This window comes from Leiobunum rupestre, chromosome 7 (assembly GCF_980474605.1).
Source record: "Leiobunum rupestre chromosome 7, qqLeiRupe1.1.hap1, whole genome shotgun sequence".
In the NCBI taxonomy this organism is placed as follows: Eukaryota; Metazoa; Arthropoda; class Arachnida; order Opiliones; family Sclerosomatidae; genus Leiobunum; species Leiobunum rupestre.
Window position 1 is genome coordinate 52,127,196 of NC_143390.1, and position 22,113 is coordinate 52,149,308.

The 22,113-nt window shown below is 34.4% G+C and overlaps 1 protein-coding gene across 4 annotated transcripts; it reads right to left on the reverse strand.

Moving 5' to 3' along the window:
* Positions 1-1,238: 1,238 nt before the first annotated feature.
* On the reverse strand, positions 1,239-21,457 carry rtet (major facilitator superfamily domain-containing protein rtet). 4 transcript variants are annotated; one of them, XM_090180986.1, is made up of 13 exons: positions 21,014-21,453; positions 20,579-20,669; positions 17,278-17,381; positions 17,001-17,159; positions 16,679-16,870; positions 16,373-16,469; positions 15,898-16,009; positions 14,610-14,665; positions 9,127-9,179; positions 8,972-9,062; positions 5,781-5,918; positions 4,801-4,936; positions 1,239-4,473 (listed from the first exon to the last, which is right to left on the reverse strand). In XM_090180986.1, exons 1-12 carry the CDS (start codon positions 21,143-21,145, stop codon positions 4,821-4,823), a joined length of 1,341 nt encoding a protein of 446 aa, XP_090037112.1. In that variant the 5' UTR covers positions 21,146-21,453; the 3' UTR covers positions 1,239-4,473; positions 4,801-4,820. The 4 variants fall into 4 exon arrangements, 3 of the variants coding, with proteins under 3 accessions (XP_090037112.1, XP_090037113.1, XP_090037114.1); XR_016482321.1 differs by lacking the exon at positions 1,239-4,473 and adding an exon at positions 8,070-8,086 and having other exon boundaries at positions 21,014-21,457; XM_090180987.1 differs by lacking the exon at positions 1,239-4,473 and having other exon boundaries at positions 4,475-4,936.
* Between the last annotated feature and the right edge of the window lie 656 nt (positions 21,458-22,113).

Below are 22,113 nucleotides of genomic sequence, written 5' to 3' on the forward strand. Positions count from 1 at the left end.
CAATAGAGAAACGCTAAATTAGAATTTCTTCGATGCAATAATTTCAATTTCAATTCTATTTCAATTAAACCAAAATTTCCTACTCTATTAAATACGCTTCCGATAAAGCTGAAGGTCTAATTTTCAATAAGGCGTAACAAGTGTCGGTGGTTCTGTGGTAGAACGTCCGCCTGTCAATCAGGAGGTCTCGGGTTCAAATCCCGCCCGATGCGATCGCAAATTGATACTAAGACGAATACCGTGTACAACTGGTGGAAACCCTGCCATTGGACGTTGAGAGGTAGCATTACACTCAGCACTCGGTCCGTCCCAAAGTCATTAAGAAGAAGTTGGAGAGAAAACGCCCATATAAACACAACAGACTCAACATGCACAACCATCAGAACACAAACACAACAAATTCAACACTCACAACCTACGCATAAACATTACAAAAACGTAATACACCAAACCGTCACGACGGTGAGCGAAAAAACACCATCCAAACCAAACCGCAAATGCATCCGTTAACGCTCACCGTCACACGGTGGTTTTGCCAACCCTTTGAGAAACTGCGTACGCAGTGATTACACTTTGCACCGAAAATGCGAACGCGTTCGCAGTCCTGACAGACAGACAGACCCACCCACAGACCCACAGACAGACACGGTCGTTGTATAACCCCTCGGAGAGGTAATAAAATTGTAAACATTTCTTGTCCTCACTTATGATATTTTCCATTAAATATCTTTAAAGTAAAATTGACCACCGGAAAAATCATATATAACATTTTCCGGATCGTTCCATAGTAATGATAGTATGAAACGTTTTCACTAGCGCCATCGCGTTTTGGGGACCTGAACTATCTCCAATGAAGCGCGCCCTTCAAAAACCTCTTGCAAATTTTACATTACTGGAATGGGAAGAGAGAATAAATTTGCTTTCTCCACCTGGACATGCCAACAATGAAACCATAATTTTTTTAGGCTTAGAATTTTGAAGAAGTTTTATTTAAATTTGTTTTGGCCAAAGCGCCCCTTAAATCAGTCTAGCAATTCCACTGAATCCTAATGAGTATTCGAACACTTTTTGGATCACTCCCACTTAGAATTCTTACTCGCCTGTCAGAGGAATACATGTATGATCATAAGTTTATAATATTGTAACAATATTATACACTTATTTATGATGTCACAATAAAATATTTAACATAGTTAATTGCAAAATTACTTGAATAACATCACAAATTTAGGACCCAATATAAAACCAATTTTAATTAAAAACTTGCACGATTAAATATACATTGAAAAATAAATTAATTACCGATAACTTATCAGATCATAACAAAAATTTAATCACAAGCATAATATGGAGATGAGGCATTTTGATTTGTTTGCGAGAATTTGAAGAGAACATTCCTACCTTAGCTCGTGACTCATTTTAAATTGAGCTGTTTAACTTGACTATTTATTTTCAAATTTTGTGGAAACCTAGAATTTTAACATTTTGGGTGCTTTACCTCTGTTGGTTTTCTCTACTTATTTTACCAACTTAAATATCTATTTTCATTGGGTATTTTTATGTAATTTATTTCCATACACCAGGTTTTAATAAAGTTTCATTAAAAATATTTCTTACATACCTATAAATTCAGAAAATATTTTCCAAAATTATATACCTAGAATGTATTCATTTAAACTCTGTTGAGAAATGTTTTGCTCGAAAAGTAAGCTCCTCCACCGCCAAAAAAATCAAATCAGCCCAGTATATCATTCCACAGAGGATCTTCGCAACTTATTGTCTTTCTCCCTAAATATAAATAAATACATTCTTGCCTCTAATTTCAGATGTGGTTTAAAATTTTATTTAATAATGATTCTATTAAACTTTCAATTTTTTTTTAACAAGTCAAGTGTCATAATAGCTGAGAGCCCTAAATTAGCTGGCTTAAATGTAATATTTTATATCATTTCCTTATCTAATTTCAAAACCAAAAGAAATTCTCAAAACCCTGAAAGACTTCAACTCCCAAAACTTTATGCATAAATATATTATCTCAACTACATAGTTATGCAAAATGGAGCATTTGGTTTTCATTCAGTGACTTTCTAGGGTCATAATAATGATAGAGAACTGAACTTTAGCAACACTACAAAAGTAGTACCAAAGACTACATACATGTAGCATCACTTTAAACCTTATAAAGGCCTTAGTTACAAACAGAAGAAGTGTACACAAATAGCACACATTACTAATATTGGGTTCCACAACAAAATAACTTGGCACCCAACTTAAATAAAAAATTTACTCAAACTTCGGAAAAATTGCAATCAGGTTGAACTTTGCATGCATCTATTAGTCTTAAAACATGAAGTGTCAAAACGCCCCATTATTTGGTTGTACGCACAATTTTATATGATAAAAATAGACATTAGCTAAAAACCCATTTTTGGGGTGCCTATGTTACTTTGTATTACATTTAAAGCTAAATAATCTGCTACAAAATGTCCAGGTGTAAAATGTTCACACGATAAATCTCACTTTATATATTATACTACACTCTCAGGAAAACCACAATTGCAAAAACACAATTGTTCATATGATAATTTGGTGTACGAACTTTTTTGTAGGGAATAGGTGCTCAAATAAAACATATAAACTATATAAACAGTAACTTGCAGGAACTGGCTCTCAAAAATATTACTTCTTGGTAATTTAATTGAAGATGTTTTATGTAAGCGCCTATTGCCAAAACTTTATGTAATAGAATGTATACCTCTAAATTCAATACTAACATAGATATTAGTAATAAAAAACCTTTCAGGGTTGTCTATGTTCCACCATATAAAATTAATTGACAATGGAGATGTTTGACTTATTACGTTTAAATTAAGTGGATGTAAAAATTGGGCCTGGTTGCAATTTTCCCCCAAGTTAAATCCTAAATTTACTGGACTACCACAACAGTTCAGAAAAGAGGGACTCAATTATCATGAGTACAAAATGTTATCATAAAATTTACATATTACAACTTCAATTTTCACTACATAACAGAAATGTAAAAGTATCACTAGTTGCTTTGGCATTCCATTTGGCACAGACTGACACCCATTAAAACATTAAAAATATAATAGCCTATAGGAAATAACTCCACAGGTAAGGTAACAGTATTTAAGTACGAGTTCCCAAAGAGTAATTTTTACGTTTTTTCAAGTAAAATCAGGTAAAATATTAAATAATTAGGGCTGGGCCTAAGGTTAACAAAATGTATTTGATTTAGTCCTCTTAATATCAAACTCTACCAAACTTTTAATTTGATAGAAAAAGAAGCATAAATGGAGGGATCAGATTGGAAACAATTTAAATTAGTAGTAAAAGCAGAAGTTAATGAACGAAAGTTATTGGATTCAAAATTAGTGGCATTTCCCCCAATGCCGATGAAGGGGATTCAATCCAAGCGATGGTTATTTTCATGTACAGCCTTCTCCTCTATAGAGATAGGTCTTATAAATGTGCTTTTCTGAGCCAGTATTTGAGAGTGGCTCATTGAGTCAGGGAAATGTTTCACAATTGCTGTCATCCCCCCTCTCATGTGATGTGTAAAGAAATTTTCGAAGAGTGAATGCCAAAAATAAAAAAAACGTTGGGGAAAATGCCATGTACATTATTCCTATTGGAATCAGATAACTTCTGATAGAAATATAATAACAATTGATCACATGAAACAAAGACCAACTGATTTGGTTGTACAAAGAATAGTGTTTAACCATCTCTAATATGTCACATAATTCAGTGGCAGTGGAATATGGGGGTACAGGGGAATAATGTATGCATTTGCCCCCCCTCCCTTAAAATTTTATAAGTCACATTTCATTTAATTATTTTTGAAATACATTTGAATTAAAAAAATGGGTAAAGGAGGAAACACGAAGGAACCACGAGAAAGATTACATATTTCAATATATAATTTAATCTACATTAGTTGTGTAGTAGACTGAGGTACACAAGGAATAACTTTTTTGGACAATATTAAGTAATGGATTTTAGTTAATTAATTCTTTCTTCGTGTATGAATTGAAAAATAACTTTGGTACCCCACTGCCACTGATTTAACTCATCACAAACAGCGCTTGTCTTGAAAGAAGCAAGGGTATTACGCTATAGAAAAACTTAAACCTTAGCAGAAAAGTTCTCCCACCCAAGACTTTTGCCCCCCTGTGCTCAACCAATTTGCAACACCCTTATAAAATATTGTATTGGTTTTTAAATTGGCCCTAAATTATAAATAAAAACCTCAATTAACGCCTGTACAAAGAAACAATTAGATAATTAAAAAATGTTGATAAAACGAAGTTGCTTTTAAGAATCATCTAAAGCACTGGGAATTGTGCACAACCGTAACAAGATAAAAGTTATATTAAGAACCTCATTATTTAAAAAATTCCACTACATTCATCATGCTAAATTCATTTCACTCCCACCATTAAAACAATCCTGAAACAAGTAATTTTATTATTAATTATCAAAATATACAAGTCAGAAAAATCGTAGAATAAAGGAAAAACAATAGCACACGCAAAATGGATTGGATATTATAATAAATATAAAATGAGGAACCTGTGCACAGAAATTCAATTTAACACCTCAGGGCCTCAAGCAAAGAAAAAACAATTCAGGGTTTAAACAAATTACAGCTGTAGCTTCAATGTAGCTAAACAATGTCAATGTGGTTTTTTTAATACTTAATTGGATTTACCTTAAAAACTTGTTGTTTTTCCTGTACACTTTTGGTGCAAGTGGTAAAACTAAGTAAATACCAACCATTTTTAAATTACTTCTAATCAAGATTTACTGTGTATTTGAACTGCTTTGGTAAAACGTTTCAATTGTAGGTATGGCAGTATTAACAGAAGTCCACCAAGACAGTAGCAGAATGTTGGCCCCATACTCCAGAAAACTGGAATAAAATACCTTCATACAATTTTTTAACAATTTAAATTACAGCTTTTGCCAGATACTAATTGAAGTTACCAGTAGCTTCCCAAACCTTATGTTTCTAAAAAATACAAAAATTACTCTTTATTATGTGATGCAGATTGGAATCATATCGTATAGATAGAAACTGCACCAGTACACTGCTCATTCCCCTATACGCGTCGTAATAAGGAATTATCTCGATCTTAGTCTATCCTGACATATTTAATCCCCTGGTAGGTTTATCTACAACATATTATCCATTGATCCCCCTGCATTACCCATTAACTAAAAAAACAATTACACCCTGATAACAATTTTGAACCCAACTACTGTAAAACTTGTTATGTGAAACTAAAGAAAAAACATGACATTAATAAATTGAATTTTGGCCAATATCTTGAAAATGAAGTAATACGCACTTTAAATCATTAACAAAGGTGGGCACTCTTAAAACTTAATTAAAAACAATAGAAGAATGAACAATATTCTAATTGAATCAGGCTACTTCAGATTTGTAGCTTGTATTCAAGTGAAAGGGTTCCACCAGCCTCGTAAGGTGGATAATGACATTTTCCCCCTGACCTGTCCTAGGAGGGAGAACCGAGTGAGAATGGAGGAATACATGATAAAATCCTGTCTGGAATATCATATCTTAATATTGATTTAACAATAAAAAATATTTGAATTTGATCTTCAGTTCCATTCTCCATTGGCAGGTTAAGGCTGATGGATCCCTTAACTAAGAAACTCCTTCAAAAAGCTGGATATAGTAAAGAAACTATAATTCACACATCTTTCTTAAAGCTTAATAAGAAAAACAGTACCAGCAGAAAATGTTAGTGGTCCAACAGCTCTGGCTAGCGCTCCAAGTGAACGAAATATTCCAAGTATAGTGCCTTTCTGATCAGACCTTCCAAAGTTAGATACTAAAGTCATAAGGCATGGTACTACAGTGGCTGATGCTGAAACGTAAATTGAAAAAAAAAAAAAAAAAATTGTGTATCCTAAATATTTTATGTACAATACCATAAGCCTATAATCTCTAAGTTTGAAACGCGCATAGCGCCATTTGTACCACCACTGGACGGGCGAAAAAGAAGAAATCAGGCGATAGTATCGGCACCTGGTAGAGATAAATTGAGGCTGCTTCCTTCCCCCTTTCTCTCTCTACGCACCTCTCTCTTACCAAAGCAGCTGGCATCATGCATTGCGGGATGCGTTACGTTTCTCTTTTCCGCCACCGGGTGGATTTAGCGCTGTACTTTCGCCAGTCATTTGCTTGAATCAACACTGCCTTTAGATTCGAACTTAGGGTTGATAGGCTTATGACAATACACAACAAAGCACACAAAAAATTACATCCTAATATGCAATAATGCACCTATTTTAAGAAAAAAAAGTGTTTATAAGAAGAAAAAGAACAGTTTAATAAAAACAGTTTTACAAAATGGGGTTGATTCACTGTGTCATATCTTATTAAGAAACTGAACACATTTTTATTTCATAGTTATCCAAAGTGTTTTACACCAAATAAAGTTTCTAACAAAGAATAAACTGAAATCGTTATTAGATTTAATCAAACTGATAAAAATTAAGGTGTTTAAAGGTGGATTTTTCATTTGGTTAAGTTAAGTGTTTATTTGTTGTGCAAGTCTGAGTTCGAGACTCAAAACTGCTATTTGTGGGACTCTTAACGAGTATCAGAGTCCTTCACCAAGGGCTAGAAATTACCAGAAATGGACTAGAATTTAGGGTGTAAGTTTTCCTTGATTGAGCTCAATCGATTATTTTTAAAGTTTGTAACTAAATTAATAAAATTTATGTTTAATAAAAGTGGCACGATGCTCCATAATTACATTTTTTTATTAAAATTTGTTAAAAATCTTATAAATTGGCTAGCTTTTGAACCAAAATTCCTCATAGTATAAAATAATTTTCATATACAATTTAGTATTTATTAAACTTATCATTTAGTACTTAGTAATTAATTTTCTTTAAGGGATAAATTTGAGATAGGATTTGAAACCATTTTTACAGACTCTAAAGAGCCCAATTTTAAAAGACTTTGGACTTTACTCAACCCCCCCTCCCCAAAAAGGGGAATGGCACTCCCATAATGTTATTACCCTGAAAGCGGCCAGTCTTACATTTGATATATAAGTCCTGTCAAGTATGTATAGAATTATACCAAGGGAGACTGACTACTATGAGACAATTCTTAGCGTTGCTTCCAATCCCCTTCATCTTCTAATATTAAGATCCTTCCCTCTACACAAAATCAAAGCTGGTATCTCATTGGTTCCCTAAAACGGACGTCTTCTGAAAAGTAACATTTTTCCATTCCCAACCTGGTGTCAAGAGAAAATTTTACCATGATGTCCGCAGATTGCCTCAACAGTCATTCTCCCTAATATAAATAAATACCACGAATCTATTTAACCCATGAATATTCAACTGGAATACCCTAGGTGACGGAGCCAATTTATAGTGAAGTAGAACTCAGTAGATTTTGTTTCGGGGGGGGGGGGGGGGGGGTGGGGGCACAAGCCATTGAAAAAAATAAAAATATTTGCACGTACGACCATACGTTTCGGGGGGGGGGAATGTGCCCCCTGTGCCCCCCCTGGAACTCAGCTGAGTCAGCTGATATTTATAAGCAGTCAAAGCGTTAGTTCCTAAAATGACGCGTTATGGTTACGCTTCCTTTTTGCAGTATTTATCATTAATCTATTTAATAATATTATTAGAATAGTTTTTATAACAGAGCATTTATTATTTAATAATAATATGGCAAACATTGACTCAGGTTTTCTTCCAAAGTTTCATCAAGGCTTAGCTTTTCAGAGATAGTTGGTATGTTTAAATTGTTAAATATCTCACAGGCAATCGATAGCATCGCTTTCTAAATATTGGAGTTACATTCCTTTTCATTTTATATTTTTATTCTAGAGAGATTTATAACTGTAAAGCTTATTTTTAACAAAATAACGTGAACCATCTGTGAGAAGTCATTTATATACATATTCATGAATAATTACTTTAAATTTTTACTTAAACATAGTACATTATTTAAAAAAATGTTACAAAACTAAAGTAACTTAGGGTTATCTCACCTGGTGATGTGAATACTCTGCTAAAAGAAAAAAGGTTTGGTAATTTCGTAAGATTCAGTGGTACAGTGTCACTAGTGAATAAGGTGCACTTGCGATTTCCAACTTTCAAGTGCTATTACCTAGGATTATCTGAAGGGCCTAGGCACTGGAATTAGTTGTCGTACATGAGGCAAAAATCATTAGGGTATTAACACTACAATCGCTAATTAATGCATAATCGTAGTAGTCTACCACTTATTACGTAATCGGAGTACCGAAAATTGAAGTGGTAACATTGACTACTCAATTTAGGTTGACACCAGTTTCACTGTTAGAATATTTATACATGTAGGTTAAGAAATAATAATTCATAAATCTCCAAACACTTTGCACTGATTTTCCTACTACAAAATTTTTTAATTTTATCGTTAAAAAAATTATGTTTAAAGCATTTCACATTTTCCAATGATATTTGCGTTATTGAGGGGCCATTTAATTAAGGATATTAAGGCCATTCATAATCTGCACATGTAGCTGCGCTTCTGGCTGGAAATTTTGGTGCTAATAATTTTGTTAAAACATTTATGTTCTTTACAATTTTTATTAGATTGGTTTGGGTAGAATAATCTAAACATTATTTGTTTTCAGTTTAAAGGCTGAAAGCAGAGATTCTATTTTGTTATGCACAAATTTTAACCCCACACTCACAGACTACTCAAATTTTTGGGGATTGACAATGTGGGCAGCTAGACCAACCGCTCAGACTGTTCTTAAATAGCATAGAGATATCAAAAATCAATGACAACACAGACCAAGCTGTCAATCGTTATTACACGAGAAAAGCGGTGCTGGTTTGCTTTGATGCTCCTTCGATACCAACAGTTGCTGAACTATGAACATTTAGGAAAACTATGTCAACTTACCATATGCATACATTGCAAGACCAGTGTATAGGACAATAGCATTTGAAGCAATTCCAACCAATATGAAAGAAGGAATTATGATCAAGAACCCCTGGAACAAGATAAATTATATACCACACTGAAAAATAAGTAACTGATAAAAATCATTCCAATACCCTCAATGCAATTTTAGACTCATCTCCTGGCTTTATGCGTCTCACATATCCACCTAAAATAAAAATAAAATAAAATAACATTAAAATGATAAATAGAACCAGAGCTTGCAATACCTGTGGAGGTTGAAGGAGACTGACCATGCACACCTTGTAAAAATGTGGTAAGAGGAGTATATGAAAAAACCATGTGGCATTACCATTATGATGTGGAGAGAAAGCAGGGTTTTCTAATCGATTTAAATCAAGTGACTTATAAAAATCATTGATTTTAATTACGTATTATTCTAGTTAGACAAAGTAATAAAGACAACAATTATTAAAAGTACACAAGAAATGGCTTTAATTAAAAATTAAAATATTAGTTTCGGCGGCATCATTGCTCCGTCATCAGGGGTTTGGCCAGATGATGGGGCAATGATGCGGCCAAAATTAGTCAGGTTTTAGCATCTTAATTTTTAAATAAAACCATTTCTTGTGCACTTTTAACATCGTTGTCTTTATTCCTTGTCTAACTAGTAATTTTGTGCAAGTCGCTTACTAAACAACACTAAAACACGTATTATACTTCAATGCATTCATGAAAATGTGCTAAAGTAAATTCTTAAGAAATTTCAATTAAGAGGAAGTGGAATTTAATTTTTTTATTAATTCATAATTTAATTTAATGAAGATTAATTTAAAATATAGTTACGTTATCGCTGCACTCAAATTAATTATCAATTTGTCAAGAAAAACAGGCATACAACCTTATAAAATCAATTAAATCAAAATCATTAAAAATCCGATTTAAATAAATAAAATCAACCTGACCCAAAAACAAGTTAGGCAAGTCCAAATAGATTCATTTATAAGATTATGGGGCAATACTTTCTAAAATAGACTATTCTGTTATACGAAAAGAAAATATGACTTGTACAAAATCTCTTGCCCCAATTTTATTTCATCTTAATTTAGCTATGTGTTTACTGATATTTCTTGAGCAGCCAACACCAAATGTAAGTCACCGAGTCCGAGTCACTGGACATTATAAATAAAAGTAATACGCTCCAATGATCAAACCATACTTTAGTTTTTGAATGCCACATGGAAACTAGCTAATGGCTTTACCAAAATTAAGGGACAAATATATCAGAACTATTATATTTCAAATCAAGACAGGGGCCATTAGTACTGGCCATTAAAATTAAACACATCAGCTAATTGCCTAATTGGATAATCAACCAGAACTGCCAAATCATTCTTACTCTAAATATTTTGGACAAATGTAAATATCCATTACATTATTAGTGTAGTTTAATTGTCATTAATTAACACCCTTAAAAGTACCGCCAAAGAAATGTAGGCAATGTTAGCAAGTTGTTGATATGAAATAAGGCATCCATAGCGAACGCCTTGCTGAGGTTAGCCACTAGCAAGAGCGACGACCTCAGCCTTAAGTACGCCGCTTTACTCTATTCAATATCCTATCCATACACATTTACCTTTTCCAGAATATGAATTTTATTTTTACCATTCATTTTAAAATGCCCAATATCTATAATTAAATGTACTTTGGCACATATGCCTTCGCGGCAAAGAAGAAACTAACTAAAATCTCATTTCTTTGATTTTGTTTATGAATTTATGATAATTTTTACCATATATAGTTTATGTTATTACACACTGTGGAAAGGCTGGCCTGTGTCAGCATTACAGGAGCTATGAGAACAGCGCCAAGCGCTTCTCTGGAAGTGCTCCTGAATATTCTACCCCTTCATCTTTATATAGAGGAAGTTGCAATTATGAGTGCCTATCGGTTACTACATAATGGTTGGTGGAGGTCTGCTAATTAAGAAAGTAGCCACACCAAGACTGTTCAGATTTTCTTGGATAGCCAGGCTGCCCCTAAGGCTCTAAATCAGTTTAGTATCTCATCTAAGCTCGTTCTTAGCTGTTTTGATCTCTTATTGTGTGCCTGGTCATAGGGGCATCATGGTAATGAAAAGGCCGACACTCTAGCCAAGAGGGGTGCGGAAGCTAGATTTCGATACCTAATGGCCTGGTTCGCAACCATGTGCATGGCGCTATGGCTTAGAGACAGGTCACACTTTGGCTTTAGAAGTAGGCCAAGGAGATAATCCCTGGGCCTTCTAAGAACAGAGCAACTGAGTTGCTCTCGCTCTCTAAGAGTAGTATCAGGGTGGTTACGGGCCTACTTTCAGGTCACTGCCAGCTTAATAGACATCTGCATCTGATTGGTATCAGTCAAGAGTCCTACGTGCAGGGCATGCCTTGCAGAGGAGGAAACTTCCTCTCATGTAATTTGTGTCTGTGCTTTTTATGCAACTCAAAGGTTTGAGCATCTTGGTATGCACCGGCTGGAAACTAGTGCTGTTCTTGTAGATCTGATAAAACATTCAATCAAAATATCGAAAGGACAAGTGGACTTTTTCCAGCTTGGGCAGTTAATATGCTGCAACCAGAGATAAAAAAATTTAAAACAGACAAACTGAACAAAATTGCCAGTGTGGAACTTATATCAGCATTATGGTACCAGAAGTGGAAACAATAAAGCAGGAGATAACTACACTTGGTGAGAATTTTGAAACTAAAGGAGACTACCGCGCAAGAGCTGGCAGATATTTCTGAGGGATGTGAAAACGTAAATCAATATAAAACCAATCCTAGACGAATTATCTACATGTATGCTGGAACTCCCTTGGAATCTGCTAAGCGATTCTACTACTACCAAACAAATCAATACACCCCATGTATTATCAAGTCATAGAGGGCAGAACATAGATATACCTACAGAAAACAAAGCTAATAGTAAACAGCTGAATGAAAATAAAACATACAATGAACACAAAGGATCTCTAAAGAAAAACCATAACCTTACTAAAAGTATAAAGCACGTCAATCAAGAAAATATAGAACTGACAAATTTAGTTATCATACATACAGCTATGTAAAAAAAACTACAAAACAAGGTAAGAAACACCCCTCAAATGCCAAAGGAAGACCAGACACCATAGGTAATATGCCAAATGAACTTCTAGAAGGCTTCAAGGCCACTATATACCTCATTAAAGTCTACCTGCACCCAAAAATTAAAATTTCATATTTTATAAAAATTATGTATAGTCAAAATTTCATATTAAAATATTAATTATTTTATAAGTTATTCCAAATAGAAAATGTGTATTTTAGCAAACTTCCACTTTCAATTGACTTGAAAACACGAAATCTTGAATGTATGACGTAGAAGAAGCCAAACAAAATATATTTTACTCAAACCGCCAAATTGCCTAGATCATGATTACGTATGGCAACATTTGGCTACACCCTAGAAATTAAAAAGCAAAATTTCCAGGACAAGTTATGTCGCGTTGTACAATGAAGAAATAGAGGGCTCTGATTACCGTATCATGGTTTTAAATACCAATGGATGAAACTATCTCTACCCCATCTGTATGAAAGAAACATTTCTACCAGGGAATAATTATTTCACAGTTGGCGCTGCTGTAGTCTAAATGAGTACATTAGCAACACAAATTAAATCTTATTTACATTCGAGCCCACCAAATTAACTAGCATCTATGACCTCAATGATGCTATAAATTAAGTCATGCGCACTTTTAAAAACGGAATTTATTTCTATAGAAGGTGCTATAAGGAGATGCACCGAGAAAATAGGAGACAGTGCAGGTAGACTTTAAGATCCCACACTCTAAATCCGTTATGTAAAAAAAAAATGATTCAACCAATCTTCACAAAAGGAATTGTTTCTTATAACTCAGCAAAATAATATCGTTTAAGGAGGTTACAGGTTGTCCATAATATCAGAGCTAGCTCTGTGGCCAAGAAGAAAATGCAATGTTCACTTTACAGACATGCGTGAATAGTTGGTATATGGTTAACATTAAAGCAGCTAGCTGCACCAACTTAATATTATTTTACTTATGCATATGGTGTCCAAAGGCAACTGCCCAGATTACCTTTATGACCATTTTAAGCAACCACATTTAATACACAAGTATCAAACTTTTATGGAGAAAGCCTAAGCCTATCTCTGTGCAGAAAAAGTACTAGTTAAGTACCATGGTATAAGTTTGTAGATCAGCCTGATTTTCGATTATCTTTGTTTTTTTTAACTTAATTTGCAAATCAGCTCAGCTGAAAGAGATATCCAATAAAAGCCTTTTATTATTATTAACACATTGGACTGTTTTATTAGAAGCAGTTCTGCGTAAAGTGGAGGCAGTTGTGGTGAGGTTTTCTTTAATTCCCAAGTAAGAGCACAATTTATTAGCCTATTTTGAGCTCTTTTTTCCAGGTTCAATAAACAAAGCATTCAACATAAGGGTATTGATGTGGTTTAACTAGCGTAAGATTTTAGTGGGGTACAGGTTCAGGACAAACAATATAATAGTTTTAAGCGACGGGTTACTAAATAGTCTACTGAACATTTACCCCGTTAAGATCAAAAGTAATATGAAACAAAGCCTGCAGAGAAGAGAGAAGCCTCAAATGTTCCTCAATCAAATGAGGAACATTAATTAACTATACCTATGTAATTTATTTTAATGTAAATGCCAATATCTTTTGTGTCAGATTTAGGAGCTGTGGTAATCATAGATTCCAAACTTTTTCAGGATCGAGTACAGGTGGCACTATGCTACCAAATAATTTATCTCCGGTTAAGAAAGTATTCCTTAAAGGGCCACACCGGCGTTTGAAAAATCTGGGTCAAAATCCAGTAGCTCCACCTTTTTGTATCACATGATAACAGGACCAGCTAGAATTTTCCAGAGCTCGCGCAGCAAACTAGTAAAATTCAAACGCCAGTGGGGCCCATTAATGCTTCCAAAAATAATCTTAAAGTGGTTTATTAATTGAATTCAGGTACAAATATTACACAAAGAAAGGAATACATTTGTTCAGTCCCCTAAAATTTCCACTGTTTCAGAAGGTGCCTCTAATTTATTTATAAGTTCATCAGTCTGTAATAAGGTTCCTTCAGAGTTAAGAATCCACCATAGAAATGATACTTAAGAAATTTTTAGGATTGGTGCCTTCGATTAAATCTTAATTTCTAGTCAAATGCTTTTTGAGAATGCTGCGATTGCTCCAGGAATTTGAATAGAAAAGTTGTAGAGCGGCAGCAGCTAACGGTAGATATTTGGTTTATGATATTAGAGGCATTGAACCACAATTAACTGAAATTATGTTTCAAGATGTATATTCTGGTTTAAACTTCAATTCAAGACTAACTCAGCCAGGCAAAGGCTTAACTGTGCTTTGAACTTTGGCCCAGCCAAAACGAAGCTGGCTACGCGATATAGACAAGATAAGGTTTCAAACATCTCTGAAGAAATTGAACTTAACATTACTTCTATGTTGGATTCTATATTAGAGAGATCTTTATTATTTACTTTTGATTGCATCAATTTGTTTCTCAGACACAATGGTTATCAAAAATAAGAAAAGATTAAAAAACAAACCTTGGACAACAGCCATTATTAATCCACAGAACAGATACAGTTTTCCTTGCTGCATGCTACATTGTGCACGTGGAAAAAAGCACAAAACCAAAAGGCATACAAATAATAAATTAAGTGAAAAGAAACATGCTGTAATTAAAGTGCACTAAATGGTAAATAAATATCAAATGGTAGCAAAATCTAGCACCTAATTTTGGTAACTAAAGATCTTAGTACTGAATGACAGGCAAATTGAGGCCAAAAATCACAAAAAATTATTCCACAGGAAGTCGAGTCTTTTATTTAAGCTCTACAAATCTGGACTACACGAGTGAATAAAATTGCATACAACCATGAGGTTCTATAAAGCACAATCTTACTTACAATGCTTGTAAAGCAAGGTTTCTTAAAATCTATATTTAAAAACAACTTGTTAAGTACACTTGGATTGTACAAAATTAACAAGTCACGGTATTTGAATACTAAAATAAACAAATCACATGACTGGGAAAAATAAACAATTGCTTGACTAAAGCTAGAGGCCATTACTATCATAAAATATTTTAGAAAAACATGTTAAGTGATGCTTGGAAAAAAACTATTACCACTACAAGCTAGTCATAGTTAAATTTCCTTTAAATACAGCTCATAATTTTAAATATACAAAGTTATAATTGTCCAGTAAAAACAAATAAGAGCCCAAAAAAAAAACAGGCAGCACGGTTTTCTGTTATCTGCCAGTGCTACAGAAATTTAAAAAAATATATAATGCAGAAGACTTATGTAAGTGGTTGAGTTTTCATGTTACCTCTCTACTGTTTAAAATGGTTTTCTACCTGAGTTCTTCTGTTTCCCCTTTCCATAAAAACTTGTACAGATTAACCGTGAGTAAAGAGAGCTGTTGGCTCGTGTGACACAAAGAGCTTCCCATTACCCTCATACGCATTGTAACCTGGTCACACTGATTTAAAGGCATTAAAAGTCGATAGTTGACTTGGGCCTGACGTGCCAGCATTTAATGTAGCTCCTTACTTTTCATACCTCAGTACTGTAGCATAAGAAAATAAAATTCTCGAATTTTACCTGCCTTTTCCCTAAAACTAGTTCAAGAAACTAAGGAAACCATAATGATTCTGTGCTAAGTACAAGAAATCCTATGTAGCTTAGTTTTGCTTGAGTGATGATGGCCTATACTTCCTGGTATGATTTTCCTACTACCAAAATGACAGACTCATCACACCCAGCGCCAATGTGGAATTTCTGAATACCCAATACATTCCATACCTTTCACAAGTTCTTAAAATCCTACCTAGTGTAGTTGAAACGCAAGTGTGTCAAAAACGTTAAAGAATACTCCAGTCCAGCATAAAGAAACATATAAATGAAGTATAAAGTTCCCATTTTTGCCAATCTAGATTTATCTGGAAAAACAAACCATGTCAGTAATTTACAGAATGAAGACCCAAGATCGAATTTCAAGCATTGTTAAAATCGTCAAGAAAAATTTGTTCAAAACTTAAGTTTAAATTAAATTTTTTTTAAGTTTCAATAACGTTTAGTAGTTAAACAGTTTTTTAAAAATACTTCTACTAGTTGGAGCCTACTGCAAAATATGTCAATTTATCAATTAAGGTGAATAAGATTAATATTTTAATTTAGCTCAAAAGAATGTCTACAAAAATGACTCCATTGAACATGGAGCAACTTGTTTGAGACTTTAAAGCCTATTCACACGAGACAACGAATACGAATAAATCAAGTTGAATATTATTGATGATAATTACCTGGTTCAGGCACATTTTCTACTGCAGAAAAAGTAAGCAATGATAATGGATTGAGCAATTGAAATGATTTAGACATACTACTCGCAAATGATTGTGCCTAGGTGGAACAAAAACAAAATTAAATTTTAATTATATGGTTCTAAAATTTGTATGAAAGTGCATAACCAAATTTTATTCACTGAAAGAGAAACATTTCAAGAACCCCTGCATTTGGTAATGCTAACATTGCATTATCTCTGCAATGAACCCAGGAAAAGTTCTTATCAGATCTATCTAAGGTATAACTTATAAGGCATATCAACTTACTCGATTCTTCGTTGGTAGTGATTCCTCAAGAAAAAAGAACAGAAATAAAACATCAATTAAGGCTAAAGTGAGTGCAAAAATTGCTGCCGGTACAAAGAAGAGTCCATCTTTATCTTTTCCCCAAGAAGCAAAACCAGCACCAATCATTGGACCAACTATAAAGCCAATAGTAAATGCAACTCCAATGAGGGCCTAGAAAGAAAATGGCATATTATCAACACCTATGACTGAATAAGAATGAGGAAAAAATCCATAAATAAGAGGCTGCGGGTTCAAGAAAATGTATTGTGTTCAAGTCTGTAGATATATTTAAAAAAATTACCATTCCTTTTCCTCTGGTTTTTTCATCAGATACATCAGTAATTACAGCAGCGCTGAGTCCAATATTTCCTTTGCTAATTCCTCCAATTATTCTTGCAATCACAAATATGGTAAAATTCTGGGATAGTGCCCACACTGCATAGGAAATCCCAAGGCTTACCTAAAGTGAAGAAAAATACTGATAATTGTCAGCTTTAAATTAAAATATTACAGAAAAAGAGCTGGTAAGACGGTGGTAAATATACTTGCCCAAGAAATTTTGGGAATAAAAAGTTTACCATACTAATTAGGAGGATTGGTTTCCTTCCATATACATCCGACATGGCACCCATCACAGGACACGAGAGGTATTGTAGAAATGAAAACAGAGATCCAATGAAACCTGAATGAAATGATAATCAAGAAGATCAGAAATAGAAAATATGGTTTATTTGAACATTTTCTCATGCCCTCTGTGTCAGGGGCAGATTAACCCTTTTGGCGCCTCTAGGCACAGAAAAATTTGGCGCCCCTTTGCATTGTCTAAAGGGTTGGTCAGCTAAGTAGGGGCATATCGGTTTTTAATAAATAAATATATTTTAGCTTCCCCAAACGTTGGTCTTTTGGTACCTTTTCGGCGTTGTTTTAAGTAGTACTTCGACCGTGGGCCTTTATCAGAGTTTTGGCACCCCAAGAAAAATGCTGCCCTAGAGTAGGTGCCTACTCTGCCTAATGGTTAATACACCCCTGCTCTGTGTCCACCTTGTATGTCTAATGTTTAACTGTTGTATAGCAATGCAAATCTTACACAAGGAGCCCTGTGTAAAAAGTTTTAAGAACTTATTTTTAGTTGTTATAAATACAGGCGAAAATAGTCTTTACCTATTTATTATTAACCACTGATCTGTAGTAATAAAGTATTTTTGAAAGTATTGTGGCTATTTTTCTTTGCCGGTTAAAACATATAATCCTGGAATATTTTTAAATAAAGTTTGAAAACTTCCGCCTCCAGAATCAGGAGTCCTGATTGGCTGAAGTGATTGAGTAAAAGGCAGAAAGCCACCACCCATCCTAAACCAAGATGGTAGAAAGGGTAATGATATAGTTCAATATTCATGGTTGAAATGAATAAATTCATGACGTTATTAGTAGAAAACCCGCAACGAAGAGCACTTTTGAATAAAAAAGTAGCGGGGGGTGTAACAGACGAACTTTTACCCTTAGTCACGGCCGCGCGGTGAACACAATTTTAGCCTGTTTTTATTTTTCGTCGTTTTTCTGGGGCCAAAATAGTGATTCCACCCTATAAGGACTAAATAAGCCTTCAAATTCATTGCTGTGAAAAACCGGCCAAAATAGTGTGCGCCGCGCGGCCGTGACTAATTTCGCCTGTAAAAAATCGAAGCCCGAAAAACAGGCCAAAATAGTGTTGGCCGCGCAGTGAAGACTATTTTGGCCCGTTTTTTGGGCTAAAATAGCTAAGTATTTGAAAGTAAGCTAATTTAGCCCGAAAAACGGGCCAAAATAGACACTCCAATTTTTAAATTTGTTTTCATTTCTCTCTCATTGGAAGTAGTTTAGTTTTGAAGTAAATAAATTTCAAATAAGTGTTTTCAAGTATACTAGGCATGTGTGAGCCTTGATTTTTGGGTTTCGAGTCGAGCTTTGAGTATTAAAAATTTAACTTTTGAGTATCGCGCCCAGCTTTACAATTTTATCGAGCTTTTAGGCTAAACTTATAAAAGGGTTTCGAGCTTTTAGGCTAAACTTATAAAAGGGTTTGAGCTTTTAGGCTCAGCTTTAAAAAGGGTTTCAGGCTTTTAGGCTCAGGTTTAAAAAGGGTTTCAGGCTTTTAGGCTCAGGTTTAAAAAGTGTTTCAGGCTTTTAGGCTCAGGTTTAAAAAGGGTTTCAGGCTTTTAGGCTCAGGTTTAAAAAGGGTTTCAGGCTTTTAGGCTCAGGTTTAAAAAGGGTTTCAGGCTTTTAGGCTCAGGTTTAAAAAGGGTTTCAGGCTTTTAGGCTCAGGTTTAAAAAGTGTTTCAGGCTTTTAGGCTTAGCTTTAAAAAGGGTTTAGAGCTTAGCTTAAAATGGGGTTTTTAGCTTTCTTGCTTAATTTTGTCTTGTGATCCCTGGGGTTGTTCATCAGAACTTGAATCACTTGTGGAACTTTCAGAACTTTCTTTCGATGATAACAAATTATTTGAACTGGAATCTTCATTTCCATCACTTGGTTCTAGTATTTCTTCTTGAAAAGAATAGCTTTTACGTTTAATTGATGCCATTTTTAAATCAGGATTAGCCTAAACAAATAACTGGGGCATAAAATAACTAGGGTAGTGCAGCTGGAAATCGCCAAACAATAAACATACACGCTATGTCATGTAAAAACTTTTGATTTTGGTTTAGTTTCAGTTTTTTCATTTAATATCACAAACCAATCAAAAATTACTAGTAGTTTTACATCGGCCAATAAGGTGGGGTCAAGGGGTTTTTTAATTTCTCGTTTTCCCGCCATTTTTTAATACTCAGGAGTTTAAAGAAACTTGGTTTTGAGTACTCGAAATTTAAGCCATGGACTATTTAATGCTCGAACCATTTTCGAGCTTTTTTACTAAGGGGTACTCGCACATGCCTAAAGTATACTTCTAAAAAAAATCAGCATATTACTAAATATTTAAAATACTGAAAAAAAAAGTAAAATGTTAAGCAATTTACACTACTGTGGGAAAAATTCACTGCTCTTGAATACAACCCCGATTTCAGGCACTTTTCGGTGAACCATTCCCTTCACTTCAGAGATCCTGAAACCGGGGTCCACACGAATTGTACAGAAGGACTTGGCTCTTCCTCCTTCTGGTAAAAAAAAGACATTTCTGTTTCTAATTTACTCTGATTGCCCCTACTATCGAGCAGCAGTAAAAAGTGTAACAATGTCTCAAATGCACCTCAACTCTTACAATAGAGTATGGTGTAGTGTAGTCAGCATAAAATTACTAAGCGTATAATTATGAAAAGCGCAAACTTTCGCCCAGAGTAAAAAAATCATTTTTGCCCTTTAAAGAGAATTGGCAGTGCTACGTCACACGAAGTCACCCATGCTTTTACCTATTCATAAAAAATTCTACGGAGTGCTAATACTCTATAATACATTAATCAATTAAACCACTCTGGCATGTACATTTTTGTCACTTTTGAAAACGGGTATTTTTCATTGAAAATAATAGCAATTAAATATGATCTCATAACCTAAATTTATTTAAGATACCAATTAATTAATTGATTATTAAGTTAAAACATTAAGAGTTAACAAATAGAGGAAAAAACTTTGAACATTTGTTAAAACCTTGGTGCTTCAGGCAGGTGAGATATCGTTGTTAAGAAAAGTGTACTGAGTGGGAGACTGCTGTGAGTAGGACAAAAACATATCCTGAAGCTTCATCAAGTACGTTTAAGCTTTAAAAACCTTACTTGGAATCCAACAGCAAAATTTTATTGCCCTTTAACTTTTATACCTTACAATTGCACAAAAATATGTCATCTGATCATTCCGAGATTATAGAAGCACCATTACATTATTTAAGTAAGCCACAATTAAATACTAACCTCCAAATAAAACTTTGTTGAAATCATCTGGTGCACCAACAAGTAGTTGAAACCAACGAACTTTGTTCTTCAGCCATGGATAAAGACCTCCCTATCACAGAAATAAAAGCATAATTACTTATACCACTGTTCAAAAAAATCATTTTAAGAAAAATATAGCTATGGTGAGAGAGCTAAATAAAATCTATTATTTATTGTATGTCTTATAATGACAAAGCTATTATTCTCCAACTGAAAAGTTTTCAAAGCTCAAAGAATTTAGAAGATATTGCACAATCTTGACCTACCCAGCTAAGGTTACAGTCTCTTTATCTGGACTAATCAAATACTAGTTTATTTTCCCCTAATAAACAGTATAGTTTGTTGGCTAATTAAGGTAATGCATTATTAACATATTATTTTTCTAAACACTCAAAAAAAGTTTAAAAAACTTACAGAATCATGTTCACTGTAGAAATCCAAATGACTTGGAATTAGGGGTAGTATTACTGTAAAGGCCAGTAAATCAACAACCAACGAGATAAACACTACGTAGAAAGTATTTTTACGCTGTTTATCTACATCCATTGTTAAAAATTAAAATAATAAATATTATATTATATAACAAAAATAAAATTGATTATCAATGATTGCCACTTCGCCAGCCCCTGTCAATTGTCAACAGTTACAATCTCGCGAAACGTCACACGACACGTGTTACGTGCCAGACGATATTACCCCTGTCGGCGATACCAGAGATACTGACAATGGCGATACCTTGGAGTAGATACTCCCAAGGTTCGAGATACTCCGACCTTGAATTTTTTTTCTGGAAGAACAGAAAGGGGTCGGCGCGAAGCCTTAGACACCACATCGAACAAAACGAGTCTAGGTAGCTTCTCCGAGGTAGCGCCATAGAGATAGAAAAGAAATAGAGGGAAGATTACTGCGTTAAGGCACCCCGGTTTTGGACCGGGAAAATTCATACCCCCCCCCGCGCATGTATGAAAGCGGAGATGGGCAGAATTTGTAGCGCCATCTATCCTTCCATTTTTTACATCAAATGACAGTTGTTTTTCAAAAAGGCATAATGTATTTCATTTCACCGCGCGTCGATGGCGCCACGTAATCTGCCCATCTCATGGCTTCCTACAAGAGCGAAAAAGGGGTCGGCACTCGCGGTCAACTTCGACAGATACAATAGTGCTTCTATTTCTTTTCTATCTCTATGGATAGCGCTTATTCGCGACCGAAAACTATGGATACGCCCTCATTCGGCAGCAGACGGAAGCAGTAACAGGTCGCGCATTAGCAGACGGTACTAACAATCAAAGTTTTAAATCGCGCTGAAATATATAAAAATATATAATATTTTCCTCAGAAGTTACTAGTTTTATTATTAGAATATAACACATAGACCCCAGATGTATTTATTTTCGGCTCTAGCAGACGCTACACACACAAGAAGTGGCGGGAAAACTAAGGCACCGCATCGCCACCTAGAGCTGTTTCGGTCATATGATAACGTTTTCTGGTCATTTTAGAGGAGACAGCAG